The sequence below is a fragment of the Phascolarctos cinereus genome, unplaced genomic scaffold (genome assembly GCF_003287225.1).
Source record: "Phascolarctos cinereus isolate Bilbo 61053 unplaced genomic scaffold, phaCin_HiC Scaffold_9;HRSCAF=440, whole genome shotgun sequence".
NCBI lineage: Eukaryota > Metazoa > Chordata > Mammalia > Diprotodontia > Phascolarctidae > Phascolarctos > Phascolarctos cinereus.
Window position 1 is genome coordinate 219,669,971 of NW_027556402.1, and position 16,871 is coordinate 219,686,841.

Here is a 16,871-nt window from a genome sequence, read left to right on the forward strand (position 1 = left end):
GCAACCGGGAGGCGGCGTGCATTTATTTATTTATTTTCTTCCCTTCTCGGACTCGTTGTTCTGAGTCCAGCAGGAGCGGCGGCGGCGGCAGCAGCAACCCAGCAGGAGAAGCAGCAGCAGAGAAGCAGCCACCGCGCTTTGCCGCTTTGCCGCTCTCCTCCTCCTCCTCCTCCTCCTCCTCCTCCTCCTCCTCCTCCTCCTCCTCCCCCTTCTCCTCCATCCTTCTGTCTCTCCATCCTCCCTCACTCCCTCCTTCCTTCCTTCCTCCTCCTCCTCTTCCTCCTCCTCCTTCCCTCCCTCCTTCTGCTCCTCCGCTGTTGGTAGAAGAAGGCGGATCCAAGCGGCTCAGGAGGGGAGCGCAACCTGCCGGAGTCGGCAAGCCCCTAACGCCTTTCCCGAGCTCTGAGAAGAGCTGAGCCTCAGCGCCTGGGCTTCTGATCCTAAGCCGCCGGAGCCCGCCGCCTGCTGGGTTGCCCAAGGGGTGGGGTGGGTGGGTGGGAGGGAGGGCAGGGGAGGGCGGGGCAGGGCGTCCCGGGCACCCTCCCCGGGCACGGCGCACCGTCTCCCGGCACGGCGCATGGACTGATCCCGGAGCGCAGCGCAGCACCGCACCACACCGGCCACTGCTGGCTGGCCGAGTCTTCTCTCTCCCGTGGTTGTGCTCGGGGCTCTGCTTGGTCTCCCCGTCACCGGCCCCTTGGAGTCTCCCATCCCTCACCCTCCTGCCATCAACTTTGAAGGGTCCGTGCAGTGCGGGCCACAAGATTTCCTAGAGCTTTCTTTATTTCTGCTTTTTTTTTTTTTCTGTGCGCCCCTTCCCGCGGGGACCCACCGCGAGCCAGTGACAATGGATGTAATCTTGGTCCTGTGGGTTTGTTTGAGCGCAGCCAGGTCAGGTAAGTGGAGTTCGGGGTACGTGGGTATTATTGGAAGGGGCTGTGGGGAGGGAAGACCCAGAAGGGGTCGGAGCATCGGTGCAAAGCGCCCGGGAATCGGGGGTACTGGCATGTGAACTGCTCTCCAGCATCTCTCAGCCCTTCTTCCTAGGGGTAGGGGGCGGTGTAGATTGCTAGGCGTGAGCTCTTTCCTTGACCCACCAGCCTCAGGGTAGGAGGGTAGGGGGTCCCTAGACTACCGTGGAGAGAGATGCAGCCCTAGAGACTGCAAGGTGTGGGTGATGGCAGAGCAGGCGCTCTTTGGGAGTGCCTATTAACGCTGCTTCCCCTCAGTCAAGGTGGCGAGTCTAGCTCACCGAGCCCGTACCCTGCCTTCCCCAGGGGACAGTGCCTGGGCGTGCAGCAGAAGCCAAGCCCAGATGGCGGAACCCCTCCTCCCCTTCCCCAGTCCCTAAACTTGAGAGGCTCTTTGGACACCGCCCTCCCAGCCGGTAGCACGGCTGGCACAGCCGGGTTAGGGATCCAAGCAGCCTGAAGCTTAAAGGGAGCCCTGAACGTGTAGCCCAGATATTGTACTTCGGGCCGACAGCCGCTGAGTGGAAAGGCTGGCGGGTTGGAGATGGTGAAGCATCCCGACTCCCCAGCAGAACCAAGCGCCCCCACCCTCCCGCGCTGTGGGGACTTGGGCAGTGTCCCCACCCGCAAAGTGGCGAATTGAGCAAATGTCTTGGAGAATCGGAGCAATAGTGACTGTTCAGGTGAATCGTTCAGGCCTATAGCTCCCTTCCCCCGCCTCCTTAGAAAAGATTTCTTTTTAGTTCAGGATAATGGCTCCAACTCTCCGCTCCACTTTGCTTTTTAAGTCGCAGGCTTATTCGAAAATCCTTGCATTCCACCCTTTGCCCCTAGCCTCTTTTTCCCTTCACTGGGCATCCTGGGGGCTGGTGACGGGTGGGGCACAGTGAGAAAAGATCATCTCCGTTCTTTCTTCTCCATTTGACTAGTGGTGATGGTAGGTGGGAGAGAGAAACAAAGTCTCTGCCCATTCCCAGGGAGTTGGAAAGTGACCCAGTGGCTCTGACCACGAGACCCTTTCCAGTTCCTGTCACTCTTGAGGCTCAGTTGCCTTCCCTGGGTGGTTTTGCAGGCAATGCCTCTCACCCTACCCCACCTCAGCCCAAGTTGCCCCAGAACCTCAATTAGAAGCCTGACGAAGTTCCCTTTCTCTTGGAACCTCGGCGGTTCCCATTTTTTTCTTTTCCCCACAAGGGGAACCCAGATGTACTGGAAGAAGGTTGCAGGGGGACAGGGGAGGTTTCTGAGAGAGAAAAAGTTCTCGTAGCGCTCTCCCATTATGATGACAGCTTGTGGACTGAATCAGAGTTGGGTTTGGAGAGAGAAGAAGGGAGTCTTGTCCTCTCGCTAGCCTCTAATCCCCTTCCCTCTTAACCCCATCTCGTCCTTCCCTCCTTTCCCAACCACAATGCTAGGAACTGTCTGGGTCCAAAGATTCAGTTTCGGCCTTTGTCCAATTCAAGGAACACTTGTATATTCTTATCTTGGCACGGCTTCGGTAAAGGGTGAGAAATGACTGATGCTTCTCCCCACCCTCCCAAAGCAGCCCCATTAAACCTTCTTTGGGGGTCAAAGTTTCTTCCCCATTGCTCACTTTTGTCTGCCTGCCCATCTCACCCTAGTCCCAGGCTGAACAGAAAGGCAAAGCTCGTTCTGGCTTTGCTAAGCTGTCTCTTGAGTCAGTGCCCACCAGGAGGGCTTATTCTATACAAAATCCAACCGCCAACACCGAGCCTAGAGCATCAGTCAGGTTGGTTAACTCTGGGCTGAGGGGCTATGCCCAAGAGCTCTAGCTCTGGTTCTGACAGACTTCGGAGGGAGGGCTCAGTTTGAACTGAGTTAACTTCTTGGGATGCCAACATATCAAGTATTCCCAGGAGCAGAACGTAGGAAATGCCAAGTGTCCAGCTCAGTTATTATAGTCACATTGAACCATTTCCATAAATATTCATCTATATATGCTTCCCTGTGGAAGAGAACATATTTTCCACTGTTCATTTAGGCAAGGAGACCTTAAACTCTATCTTAAAAAGTGAAATATTATTTCCTGTCCTGAAAACCTCATTATTGTTTAGGAGGCAAACCTAGGTTCTTGAAGGCTGTGCTTACTGTTCTTCTAGGCACTACTAAGCTAATATATATATGTATATATGTATATATGTATATATGTATATATGTATATATGTATATATGTATATATGTATACATGTATATATGTATATATGTATATATATATATATAAATAGTATATGATTATATAGTCTATATTTTATTATATATAATATATATGTGTGTACATACATATTTACATATGGATAGCTAGAGATAGATATACATTTGGTTTTTGAAGACTAGTGTAACTAAGCTTCAGAGAGTCGTCATCATCATCAAAGGGTTGTTCACTTGTGTGAATATGTGTGTATGGCTTGGTAAAACTTTAGCTGTCTGTTAAGGGTTGGGTCAACCTTGGTGAGGGGAATGTACCCACATGAGTAAAAATCACAAGCCCATGAGTTAAAGTACAAATACCTCAGGGAAGATGTTAGCCTGGAATGTATTTGTCGATTTGTACACTTGGGGCCAGTGGCTGTGTGTAGAGGCTTACCCATGCTTTAAGGGTGGTCAATGGGAGAAGAAAGGCACTCTAATGTAGAATAGTCTTCTTTTGTGGAATGGGAAGAAATCAATCCAGGTTGGAACAGCTGCCTCTAAACTTGGTGGAATAGAGACATTGACCTTGGGTGAGGCTGCTGCCAAGTGGACAGGACTAGCAAGGGAGGAAACAGTGCTGTGACACCCTCTGTACCCCCTGAAGTTTCTATCTTGAGATGAAGTTCTAGGTGCCTCATCCTCGTTATATATAACACTGATGTTTTGGAATACCATTGGGAAAACACTAGGTTTTTTGTGTTATTTGTACATGGTCACATCTTGGTTTTCTAAGAAAGAATAAACAAGGGACCATAGAGAGGGTTAGAGTCAGGGAAAGATTCTGACGAGATTCTCTCATGTGCAATTTGTTAGAATTCAAGACGTAAAGTTTTTTTTTTATTCTACCAAAGAACCCATTATCCCAGGGTTACACATCAGTCTTCCCAATAGGCAGCAAAGCTTGTGTAGTGATTAGTTTATCTAAAACTGCACACCCACTCGGAAAGTTTATTTATCTGGTGTTAACAATTGTTTCTTTGGGTTGTTAGCAGTCAAGGATGAAACAAACATGCCTTTGGCTCAGTGAGCTACTCAAATATCGTCTCTTTTTAGTGGAAATGAATAGATCCTATCAAGCACACTTTAATTAAAGTGGGACTCAGAGCAGCCAGGCTAGCAGTAGTTACTTAACTTACATATGAAAGATCTAATGATAGGTGCCACATAGAAATGCTGGGTGAATTGTTAATTCTGATGACATTTGTTCAAAGGATAATGTGGAATACGTGAGGCAATCACATGTAGGGACTGAGCCTGGGAGTCAGGAAGACATTGGTTCTAGTCTCACCTCTGATACTTATGGCCCATATGATGGCATGCAAATCATTTAACCTCTCAGGGCCCCCACTCAACCCTTCAAGAGTAGAGATCAAAGGATAGTTGAAGATTTGTATTGCTAGAGGAAGCTTCTTTGCTGGTAGTTCCCTAAACTAATAAAGTAACAAATCACAGTAAAAATGGAAAAACAAAACAAAAATACACGTGCATTACAGGTAAGAGATGCTGTTCTTTGGGCTGGCAAGTGTTGTGAAAATAAACTGGCATATCCAGCAAAATAGCAGTAATCATGAAAATTTGTAGTGAGAATTGATGGGTAGTCTGAGTTCTTTTCTGCTATTCTCATGGTCAAAGGACCTGGAAGAAGGCCCACAGCCTATTAGGAAGACCACTGCAGCTGTAGTGAAATATTGGTATGATATGGACAAAAGCTGAACAGATGAGAAGATATGGATAGGGGACAGTCTGTATCACTGAAGGAAATCTTCTCATTAATGAGTTCCTAGATAGACTGGGGCTTTGGAATATTGTAGTAATAACTTTAGAAAGCTGTATTAACAATACTACCTTTTATTAGCACTTTTTCTCAGAGGCCTCCAACCATAAATATGGGAATACATGAGAATCAACGGATATTTACCCACTGGCTTCCCATCTTGTGGTGTTCTCCTCTAGAGACAATGGGGACAAAGAGGGAGGATGTCTGGAGATGAGGATGATTCTGAGTGACATACATGTAGCCTCTAAGTTTGTGTAGAAGAAAGGCAGCTTGGCTAAGTGGATAGAGGGGATCATAGAATGAAGAAGTTCATGTCCTTCACCTGCTACATATTTGTTGTGTGATCAAGGCAGTTTCTCTTTTAGTGCTGAGGCAGGAAGGTGAGTCTACTTTGATGAAATCACAGGTATGGATCAAAAAAAGAAAAACAAAAGCTCTACAAAGCACTTTAATATCAATTAGCATAATGGTCCTCACAACAATCTGCTGAGGTAGCTAATAGATTTTCACTCTATATTACATATAGAATATTCTGTATTCTCATATATTCTACATGATAACAATAATCATTAACATTTATGTTGAACTTTAATGTTCACAAAACACTTTATGCATATAATTTCATTTGGTCCTCACAACAGTTCTGAATGATAGGTGCTATGATTATTTCCATTTTACAGAAGAGGAAACTGAGGCTGAAAAAGTTAAATGAGTTACCTAGGGTCATACAGCTAATAAAGTGTCTGAGATGGGATTTGAACTGAGGTTTTCTTGACTCTTCTAAGTCCAGCACACTATCTACTACACCACCCCACATTGCTGCCTACTGTTATCATCCTCATGTTATGAGGAGGGGTGACAGTGACTTTCTTGATATGGGGAACTGCCAATTAAGAAGCCTCTTCTGCCAATGGAGTTCATTAAGGACAGATATGCTATAATTTAGAGCCTTAGCAGATGCCAAGGGGACGTGAGAGGTTAAGCTGCTTGCCTAGGGTCACACAACCAGTAAGTATCAGAAGCAGGCAGGGCTTAAAGCCAGGTTTTCCTGACTCTGAGACTGACTCTCATCCTCATCTTCCACATTAAAAAACCCAATCTCAGAAAAGTTCAGTGACTTGCCCAGGGTCATCTAATTACTAACATGGTCAATCCCAGTTTGTTGGACTACAGTAATACTTTGTTTGTCTTCAGTCCTTCCAAAGCTCTGGGCAGAGGTATCAAAGACAGGCCAGAAGTACTCCCAAGTGGAACTCAACCAGATTAAAACGTAATGAGGACATATTTAACAAAATAAATAAAAATACAGCAAAACACAGATAACACCACATTTAAAAACTAAGTCAATATGTGCCCTTCAGGGATATTTATGTATGGATTAGTGGTCCCCCATTTTTATTTGAATTGGATACCATTGCTAGGGGGAAGGGGCTGCCTGATGGGGAGGAAAAGAATCATGAAAAGGATGCCATTCACCTGTTATTAATTTATCACTAGATGAGAGAGTTGTAAGCATCTGCTGTGAGCAGACATCTAAAGGAACACAGCCTGGGTAGAAGAGTTGCTGAGAAAGGAAATTAATTTCCCCTTTAATAGCACAATTGGAGTTCAGTGTATTAAATAAATTTGCTGACAAAAAAGGTGTTCAAGTGGGAGATGAGGTAAAATAACTAGCTTACCTTTGTCTTGTGCCATTTGGGCTAAGAAAAGCATGAGTATAGTGGTAGTAGATTAGATCTGAGGATGAATTAAATTAAGGCTGATTGGTGGGAGCTTTGACCCACCTGGACCAAGTGAACTCAGTGGACTTTGGAACAGTCCAGCCCAGCCCAGTCGGATGGGGTGAGAGATCGGCCAGCAGCAGGTGTCAGAGGAAATTAAGGCAGAGCTCCCTGATGTTCGGGACTGGCCCTAGGGTGTCTAGGATATTAATTCTCTTTTCTTCGAAGTTGTTTAGAAATTGCTTATTCTGAGTAATTCCAATTCCCCAGCTGGTGACATTTGTAGAGCAGTTATATACTAACTGGGAAAACTTTTAAGAGTTTAATAGGCTTCCTGAAAAGGGCAGAGGCTCCACACTTAGGATATGAGCAGAACTATTTCTCTCTCTCCTCCTCTTTTATGAAGCCAGTTCTCTCAGACCATGTTGAAGGAGGGGGACAGGAAAATGCTGCCTCATTAATAGGTTTCCTGATTCCCTGGGCAATGTGTGAAATGATATCCTTTTTACAATCCTACTCTTAGCACAAGGCATTTTCATCTTGTAGGGGACCAATTTGAAGGAAAAAAATAGTGTTCAGGAATGTAATTGATTTCTTTTCACCTCAATTCATTAGATCACAGATTTGGGGTTGGGAAAGACTTTAGGGTCACCTAGTATAATCTCTTTTTATGGATAAGGAAACTAAGACCCAGGAAGATGACAGATTCCTCCAAAGTCATATAATTGGTATCACAGCCAGGATTCAAAGTTGGGTACCCTGGGTTACCAACCCAACATTCTATTTTACTATACTATATTATGCTGTATTTTCTTTTAAAAATGTATTATACTATATTTCTATTATGTGTAGTTATATCATCATATTATTTTCTTTTTAAAATCTTGTCTTTATTGATATGTTGTTTTTACATTACAGTAATTTCTGAACCTCCCCCTCCCACTTCCCTAGTGAGTTATCTTTTGTAACAAATAATAAAAATGAAAGGGGAAAATGGCAATCTGGCAAAACCAACTGTTTGATAATATATGCAATATTCTACATCTATAGTTTTCCAGATCTACAATGAAGGCAAGGGGAAGCATTTTCTTAACCCTTTTGGGGGTTATATTTGGGGGTTGGCCATTATAATTAGATAGTATTTTTTCTTTTTTTCTTTTTTAATTTACATTATTGTAGTGATTTTATATATCTTTTCCTGTTATTGGTTATTTTACTCTGCATCAGTTTATACAAATCTTCTTATGCTTCTCTGAATTGCTAATATTCACCGTTTCTTATACCACAACAATAGTCTGTTACATTCACATACCATAAACCAAGTGTTTATTTCCTAGTGGATAGACTCTGTGACCACGGGCAACTCACTCACCTCTTAGTGATTAAGTGATTAATCACCAGTCAGTTCTCTAAGACAATAAGTGACTCTACACCCAGAGTTCTCTATACCATTGCATTCACAGGTCTGGATTTTGTTTCCATTTCTTTGCTACCCAAGGACTGCTATGACTATGTTGGCATATGGAAAGAAGGAAAGAAACAAGCACTGTGCCAAGCACTTTACAATTATCATCAAATTTGACCCTCACAAAAATCTCTGGAAAGCAGGTGTACTATTATCATTTCCATTTTACAGCTTAGGAAACTGAGGCAAAGGAAGGTTAAGTGACTTGCCCAGACTCACCCAGATAGTGTCTGAGGCTGGTCTTCCTGAATCTAGGCCCAGCATTCTATCCTTCGTGCCACCTAGAAACCTTTCTGGAGTCCTTTGTTTTTAATTTTTGACCTCCTTGTTGGTATATGCCTAGAAACACAGTACTTTTGGGAAAAGAGCAATTCAGTTATCTTTGAATCAGAAATCCTCAGAGACGGAAGTAAAGATGGATAGTGGGAAGGGTATCCATGTCACACTTAAAACAAAGACATGGTGGAGTTTTTTTTGCTTTTTGGTGAGGCAATTGAGGTTAAGTGACTTGCCCAAGGTCACATAGCTAGTAAATATCATGTGTCTGAGGCTGGATTTGAACTCAGGTCCTCTTGACTCCAAGGCCAGAGCTCTATCTACTGTGTCACCTAGCTGCCCCTCATGGTGGAATTTCTTCAGAGGGCATCTGGGCATTTCTTGAGGGTATCAACCTTGGCGGAATAGAGTGTACGCTTTTTGTACATTGGTAGTGGAGTGAAAGAAAAAAAAAAGCAACCATGTCTTGAGTTTCTGGAAACTCTGCTTTAGCTGCCAGAAACACAAGATAATGTGCAGCTTGCTTGCTTTCACAAAACCATTCCATCTGGAGAAGAGACATCTATTGTTTTCAGCTAAGGTCATGTTTCCCAAGGTTCTTCACAGAAAATAAAAAAGATTGATTGAAAGATTCTTTAAGTTCACCTCTGGTTTGATTCCTGGAATACATGCGCAGGGAGTGGACAAATCAGATGGTAATATGAATTCTTTACCGTACATTCTCAAGGTGAAAATAGAATCCTGGATTCTGACCTTGATTTCACTGCCCCTTGAATTCCCTAGACACAACCTGATGGGACATGTCAGGTCACTCTGGGTAAGTTGGTAGGCTCAGGAGTCCTGTGCCATTGGGGCTGATTAGCATTGATTTGAAGCTATAAGTTGGATGCATTCTTGCAAGGCACGAGGAACACTCAGGTAGGACTTCTTGGCGTTGGACCAACTGTGTGAGTCCTCAGCTCCTTGCCCATAGTAGTCTCCTAATAAACACTTATAGACTTGAATTGTTTCTTTTGAGTGGAATTCTTGCTCACTTAAAGCAGCATCCTTGCTATGGTCTAGGAAAGAACTTCATCCTATTCTCTAGATTGTGGGCTTGGCTGGGCACCTCAGTTTTCTCTGGAAGTGACAACATGGGCTGCAAAGGGTCAGTGCTTCTCTGACTCATCCAAACCCTGTGGCAGGGATGGAGGTAAAGAGGTCCTGACATATGAACAGAACCTTGACTAATGAATTTGCTAATTATTCTTTTCTTGCTGAAAACACTAGTGGGCATTTTCCTCTGCCGTTTTTATTCTTTCCCTTCGTGGGTTGAAAAAATATGTTAATAGCATTATAATCTTTTTAGAGTAGAGGGCCAATTTACAAAGAAATTTTTGGCATTTCTTCCCCTATTCATCTATGTCTTGACTGTTTTAGGTCCTTTCTCAGATTATACTTACGACTCTGTAGATCAATTAATTATTGAAGTATATCATGGAATCTTCCAGATGGGTTAGGATGGATACCTTATTAACCTGACCAGACTTTTCATACCCATTTTTTGAGGGAGGGGGTAGTCTAGACCTGTGAATTCAACCAGTATAATGAACTTTAAGCATGGGCAGAGTCACTACCAATGCAGAGCCACTTTCAGTCTTAGAGAATTGTCTGGAACACTGAAAGGTAAGTGATAAAGTGCCTTGCATGTGGGCACAGCTAGCACATATCCTAAGCAAGACTTGAACTCAGAGCTTCCATATACCAAGGCTTACCCTTTATTTGCTATACAAGGCTTCTTATTCAATTAATATTACATTAAAATATTGCAGAAAGTTGACTACTTTAAAAGTTTTTGGAGAAATCCTGAGATCATTTTCTCTCCCTCCTTCAATTTCCTCACAGAATCTCCCCCCCCATCCTAGTCATATTTTCACCTAAGATAATGTTGAAGAAGGAATTAGGGATCTGACTGTATGGAAAGGTTGGGGATTGGGTGGGAGGGGGGTACTCTCAGAGGTGTGTTGGAGCCAGCTCAGAGCAGCCTGAGAGAACTGATTGTTAAGTTTTCAATGTGAACATTTATACCTCTTAAATTGGCAATGGTTACAAACTGGGGCTTGATTTATTTATTTTTTTTAATTTACTTTTTATTCTTTTCTAGACTCAAGTAATAGAGAAAGTATTAATAGAGCAGATTAAACTTAGACATGTTCCCTGCATACCTCTGCCCCTCTCCCCCATTTATGGGCACACTGATGCTCTGTATAAGCCTGCAGGGCATTAGTGGTAATTAACAGGTAGGTCTAGAGCCTAGAAGTAGGAGGAAAAGAGATGTGGTTCCAGCTCAGTGTCCCATTCTTGGGATATGAGTAATCTAATCCAGAAAATGGGTAGTAGATCTGAGATCAAATCCAGGAGCTCAAGCAGGACAGTCAGTGCCTACTATGTGCTGAACATTCTATGTGCTAGGCATTATGCAGAAGGTGACCTGAATCTGAGAGCAATGAGTTCAAATAAGAGGTCTTGATACAGAACAAGGTTAGGGACATAGCATGGAGAGGGAATTCAGATGCAACAGCAGTATTTGGGATGAAAGCATGCTAGTTGCACCTTCCTCACTCAGCTGAAGGTCACTCACCTGTGTGCTCAGAGAGTCCATAACCGCTTGGTAACCTCCGTTACTCAACTGAAGTGCACTGGGAAAAAGAGCTACATCTCCTAAATTTCCTATGTGGGATAAATTTCTGCTGTTCTCTCCCATGAATAAAGTGACTGACCCAGGGTTATAAAACAATCAATAACAAATTTAATTGGCATCTAGATTTTTCAACATTTCTCCCTTTCTTAGAGAGAAAATTAAAATAAAGGAAGCCTATGTGCATTTGTGACAGAAGACTGAAGGCAATGATTTGCAAATAATTTAATGGTTTAGGATTTTCTTTCCTTTCCGGGGATGGGGATTAACTCATTGTGCTTGGAAAAGATCAACCTGACAGCTGCTGCAGCCCCTCTATTTGGGGACTGAAATCCCTGCACCCCCCCCTCCCCCAGGCCAGTAGAAGAAGAAGACAAGCAGAGATTGGGAGGGAAGTGAGTTAGAAACAGCTTGGTGGGGGCAGAGGAGTAATTACTCAAATCCTTTTCCCTATTCCCAGGCCAGCCAATGGCCAGCTGTGCCTTTAATTTAACCCTTTATTTGAACATTGCAAAAAAAAGGTTTATTTAGAGAAAACTTGACTGGCAGCAATTATTTAGGGCAGGGAGGGAGAATGGGATTATTTGGTAGCAAGTGTTTTTGTTAGCATGCTTTTTTTTCCAGATGCTCAGGATAGAGGAGGAAATGTGTAAGTAAATATGATAATCATAGTTCACCTCGTTTAAGTGACCTTCATCTCCTGTCTCTACTGGACAAATTCAATGTGAGATTTACAAAGCTTCCACCCACACTACCATTAGGCAAAAGTTGACAGCTGTAGCTGATTAACGCGTCTCCAACAGCGCAACTAAAATTGCACTATTGAGATGCTAAGTGAAGACCCAGGCTTAATGAATGATTTAGCATAGTCAACTGGATAGAATGTGCCGGGGACATTATTAGGATTTTCTTTCGCTTTTTTCCTTTGATAGTTGGGAATCACTTCGCAATCAGGAACAAGTTATTCCACCTTGTGCCCTCCCTCCCCACCTCTGATTCCAAGCAGGAAGTTCTTTGTTACTTCCTCTTCTCATCCAGGAAAGGAAAGCTTAGGCCTCCGAGATGAGTGTGAGGTACCCAGGTCTGTGCCCTCAGTCCAAGTGGGTGGGGTGCGTACTCAGGCTTGTCTCTGGAAGACATCCTAGCTGAAAGCTTATGAGGAAGATACCAATTGTTTTTCTTCCCAGAGAAGCAGCTTGGGTGTACAGTGCTAGACACAAAGTCAGGAAGACAGTTGAAATCCTGCCTTTGACACTGACTGCTGTGGGATTTTGGGCAAGTCCCTCGATTTCCTTATCTAGAAAATGGAGATAATAATATTCCTGGCCCCTTCCTCTCAGGGTTGTGGTAAGGCTTAAGTGAGATAATGCACGTAAATCGCTTTGCAAACTTTAGAGCACTACAGAAATGTCAGTCATTATTATTATTCTGTTCCATTTCTGCTTCTTTCTCCAGGCAAAAGCCTCCTTTATCCCCTTTGTTACAGGCAGTTAGGTTTTGATTAATTGGGAGCACTCCGGGGACATCCCTGATGGTGGAGGTAGCATAGGAGCTCTCTTGTCTATCTCAGAGTCTCTAGCATGGGTGGGGTGGAGAGGGGGGATGCTGATCTAAAAAAGCTAGAGTAAAGAAGGTAGTAGCAATAAGGAGACAAAGATTTTCTCTTTCCTTTTGGGAGTGTGATTGTAGTTAAGTCCTTGTCTCAGAAGGCATCTATATTCTCTTCACACTTGACTGTAGTTTTCTATATTGCCAATATGATTTTGTATTTTAAGCTGAAATGTCTCTTTGTTTCTTTGCAGTGGTAGGCTTTGGAATGGACCCTGACCTTCAACTTGACATTATCACAGAGCTTGATCTTGTGAATACGACTGTTGGAGTTACTCAGGTGTCAGGACTGCACAATACCAGCAAAGCATTTTTGTTTCAAGGTAAACACAGCTCTTCATTTGCATGAGGGTAGTTTTTTAATTAGAAGAAATTGATTCTCTGGGGACAATAAAATGTCCAGAAATTACATTTTTCTTCTCCAACCCTACTCCTGCCCTTCTACTAGGTAACTTAAGTATTTATATTAATGTGTCCTCAAATGCACTTACCTTCCAGTTCACCAACCTTTTCAATGTCTATAATCATCCTTTTCAGGCTACCTCAGCAAGCAATAAAGATAATTATTTATGATATAGTGGAAAGAGCATTGTCAGTGGAGTCAGAGGATTCAGATCCTAGGTCTGCTGTTTATCTGAGTGCTCGTAGGCTGAGCTTAGTTTTCCCTATCTGTAAAACGAAGAGAACTGGACTAGATGTTCTCTTGAAGTTCCTTCCAACACTATTTCTATGGTTCTGCTTGACTTTAGAAGTCATCACTAGGGTGAATGAATGCCTTTGGCTGGAAGGCAGATTTCAGTCTGATATAGGCAAGAACTTCCAAATGATTAGGCACTTAGTAAATGTTGACTGACTGATTAGAACTTTTCAAAAATGGAATGGGCTGCCCTTGGTAGGTAGTGACTTCTCTGTTGCAGTATTATTCAAGTAGAGGCTGGAGGTTGCTTTAAAGAGGTGATTTACACTTTACATCAAGGTTGGACTAGATCATTGATGTTATTCCCAGTTCTGAGATTCTAGATTCTAAGTTATTTTGGCTTTTGTTACTTAAGTAGCTTAAATGTGCCTGATAAAAATCTGACACCCCTCAAGTGTGTAAGGAATTGAGAAATTTATGACACAGGTGAATTCTTCAGTTGATAAATGGTCAAAGAAATGCCCAGGCATTGTGCAAAAGAAGAAACAGAAATTAATATCCACATGGAAAAACTGTCTAAATCTTCTAATAAGGAAAGAAATGCAAGTTAAAAGAACTCTGAGATATCATTTTATAGTTACTAAATTGGCAATGATGTTAAAAACTATAAAATTCAATGTTGGCAGGGCTGTGGAAAAACGGGCTTGCTATACAGCTAGTGTAGCCATTGTAATGTCTTTAGAAAACAATATGGTTATATATGGTATATGTATAATATTTGAAATACATTATGCATATAAATATCCATTATACATGTAGCCTCTTAGAATTCTTAGATTCCTTCCAAGTATAGCTTAGCACGACCCTTGTTGGTGGTCTTTATTTCATATATATTTTGCATTACATTTTATTCTCCCAGTAGTATTGATGCTTCTCTTTCCTTTTTCTCTCTTTGCTTTGTATTCCTAGCATCTAACAGTGCTTTGCACATAGTAGGTTCTTAATAAATGTTTCATTGAATTGAGTGTACATTAAGCATTTCAAAAATGACTGTCCGTTCCCTTTAATCCATTGATCCTACTAATAGGATCATATCTTATTAAATCTGAGACTGGATCTTCCCATTGTGTTCAGGCTAGAAGTACAGTGTCTAGTTATGGGCCTGATCCCAATATTGATTAGCACAGAAGTTTTGATTTGTCCCATTTTTCTGGTGGAGGCTAGTTAGCAGGCTAGTGACTCTCAGTTCCTAGTGGTTCATTCTCTTGGTGCTGGTTTAGTGCAGATGTCCAATTGGCTTTTACCCTACTGAAACTGAGAACTCCTGAGCTCAAGCAATTAGCTTCAAGCCTTACCTGTAATAGGGATTGCAGGTATATACCACCGCACCTGGCTCTCCTGTTAAAATGAAGAAAAGACCCATGTAAGCAAAACTATCAACAGCTTTATTAGTTCTTGAAAAACATGGGTAATTCATATGTCTAACTGGTTGACGGCTAAATAGCGAGTATCAGAACAACGCCATGGAATATTATTGTGTCATAAGAAATGACAAATAATGAAGAATATAAACAAATATGAAAAAAATATGAGGTGATGCAGAGTGTAAAAAGGATGGTCAGAACAATGATGTTCACACTAAGGTTTTACAAAATAATAAAAAGAAGAGTGTATTGCTTTACCAAATCAAATACTTTCATGTAACCAACAATCTTTTTTAAAAATTTTAATTTTTTTATTATTTAAAAAACCCTTTTATTTATTTGTTTTTAGTTGTCAACACTCACTTCTATAAGATTTTGAGTTCTAAATGTTCTCTGCCTCCTTCCCCTCCCCCCTCCGCAAGATGACATGCAATCTGATATAGGCTATACATGTAACCAACAATCAATAGACAGTGGGATTTTGTATTTTCTTAGTTACACTTCTTAGTTATGTGACTGATGAAGTGGAAAAAAGGGAGGTTGGAGTACTATACTTGGAATTATGGGATTTGATTTCCCATCCTCACTCTGTCCCTTATTACTTTGATGACCTTGGGTAAGTCACTCCATATGTCTGGGTTTCAGTTTGCTCATCTATAAAGTGAAGAGGTTGGATTATATGACCCTTAATGTCCCTTCATACTCTAGAATTTTGATCCTATGCATTCTGCTGTAAAAAATTACTCATGACACCTGCTTCTTCCTTTCTCATTGTTTTTTTAAAATCATGGGTGCCCTCAATGCCTATAAAAAACAAATTTCAGAGAGATTTTCAGAAAACGTGTTTTTTTAAAATTTTTTTTTTGGCAATTGGGGTTAAGTGACTTGCCCAGGGTCACACAGCTATTAAGCGTCAAGTGTTTGGTCTGGGGCTGGATTTGAACTTAGGTCTTCCTGACTTCAGGGCCAGTGCTGTATCCACTGTGCCACCTAGCTGCCCCCAAATAGCCTTTTTTTTTTAATGTGGCAATTGGGGTTAAGTGACTTGCCCAGAGTGTCACAGAGCTAGTGAGTGTTATGTGTCTGAGACTGGATTTGAACTCAGGTCCTCCTGACTCCAGGGTCAGTGCTCTTATCCACTGTGCCACCTAGCTGCCCCTGAAAACATGTTCTTTTAAAATAGAAATGAGAAAGTCCTATATGTCAGTAGCTAGTAATCTCTTTTCCCCCCTCCCCTTCTCCCTCCCGTTACCATCTCCCTTTCTTCATCTCTGTGATATTTTGCAAACTAATTCCTGAGCATCTTTAAAATTGCATTGCCTTTAATATGGAGGCTTAATTTTAAAGGTCCATTCCAGCAAGGCATCATCCATTAAAATGTTAAAGTCATTCAAAACCACATGAAAAATTCAACCATAGAATTACCTTTGTCTAATCCTCAAGCATCATTGTCTGTATTCTGCTCTGATGAGACCACATCTATTGTGTTGGGTACCACATTTCGGGAAGTACGTTGGTAAGTTGGAGAACATCCAGAACAGGGTGACTGGGATGGTGAAAGGCCTTGAGCTCATGCCATTTTAATATCATTTTTTGGGAACTGGGCAGCCTATTGCAGTGGAAAAAGTGGTTTCCTTAGTGATCCTGATTTTTTTTTTATTTTATGCGTTCAAAATTATTATTCTGAGAAGGGTCCTAAGAATTTCCAGACTGTCAAAGGAGTCCATGATATAAAAGAGGTTAAGGATTTCTGATTTAGCAGAAAGGGAAAAATTCAAGGTTGTGTTTGTGATGTTAGATTATGTCAGTAACATATGGCTTTATGGACTCTAGGATGAAAAAAAGGTATTACAAAAAGTTCAAACGATAGTAAATCATGAGAACTGCCTTAATTGTATCTGGTCATATAACAAAATTGTTGTGTATATATAGCAGTGGATGTTTTGGAGAGGAATTCTAGGAGACTGTGTATGTACGTGATTGAGATTGGTTCATGAAGAATTCTTAAAGAAAGGGGTATTAGATGAGGAAGAAGTCCATAATTTGAGAAGAGAGAGAGAGAGAGACAGAGACTGAGACTGAGACCGAGACTGACTTGGGGAAC

The 16,871-nt window shown here is 42.1% G+C and overlaps 1 protein-coding gene across 2 annotated transcripts in view; it reads left to right on the plus strand.

Moving 5' to 3' along the window:
- Positions 1-520: 520 nt before the first annotated feature.
- The window catches only part of NELL1 (neural EGFL like 1), an 876,262-nt gene continuing 859,911 nt past the window's right edge, over positions 521-16,871 (plus strand). For both annotated transcript variants that reach the window (XM_021002019.1, XM_021002018.2), the window contains exons 1-2: positions 521-896; positions 12,901-13,029. In XM_021002019.1, coding sequence (XP_020857678.1) covers positions 848-896; positions 12,901-13,029 — 178 coding nt within the window. In that variant the 5' untranslated portion in view covers positions 521-847. The remainder of the gene's footprint in view (positions 897-12,900; positions 13,030-16,871) is intronic.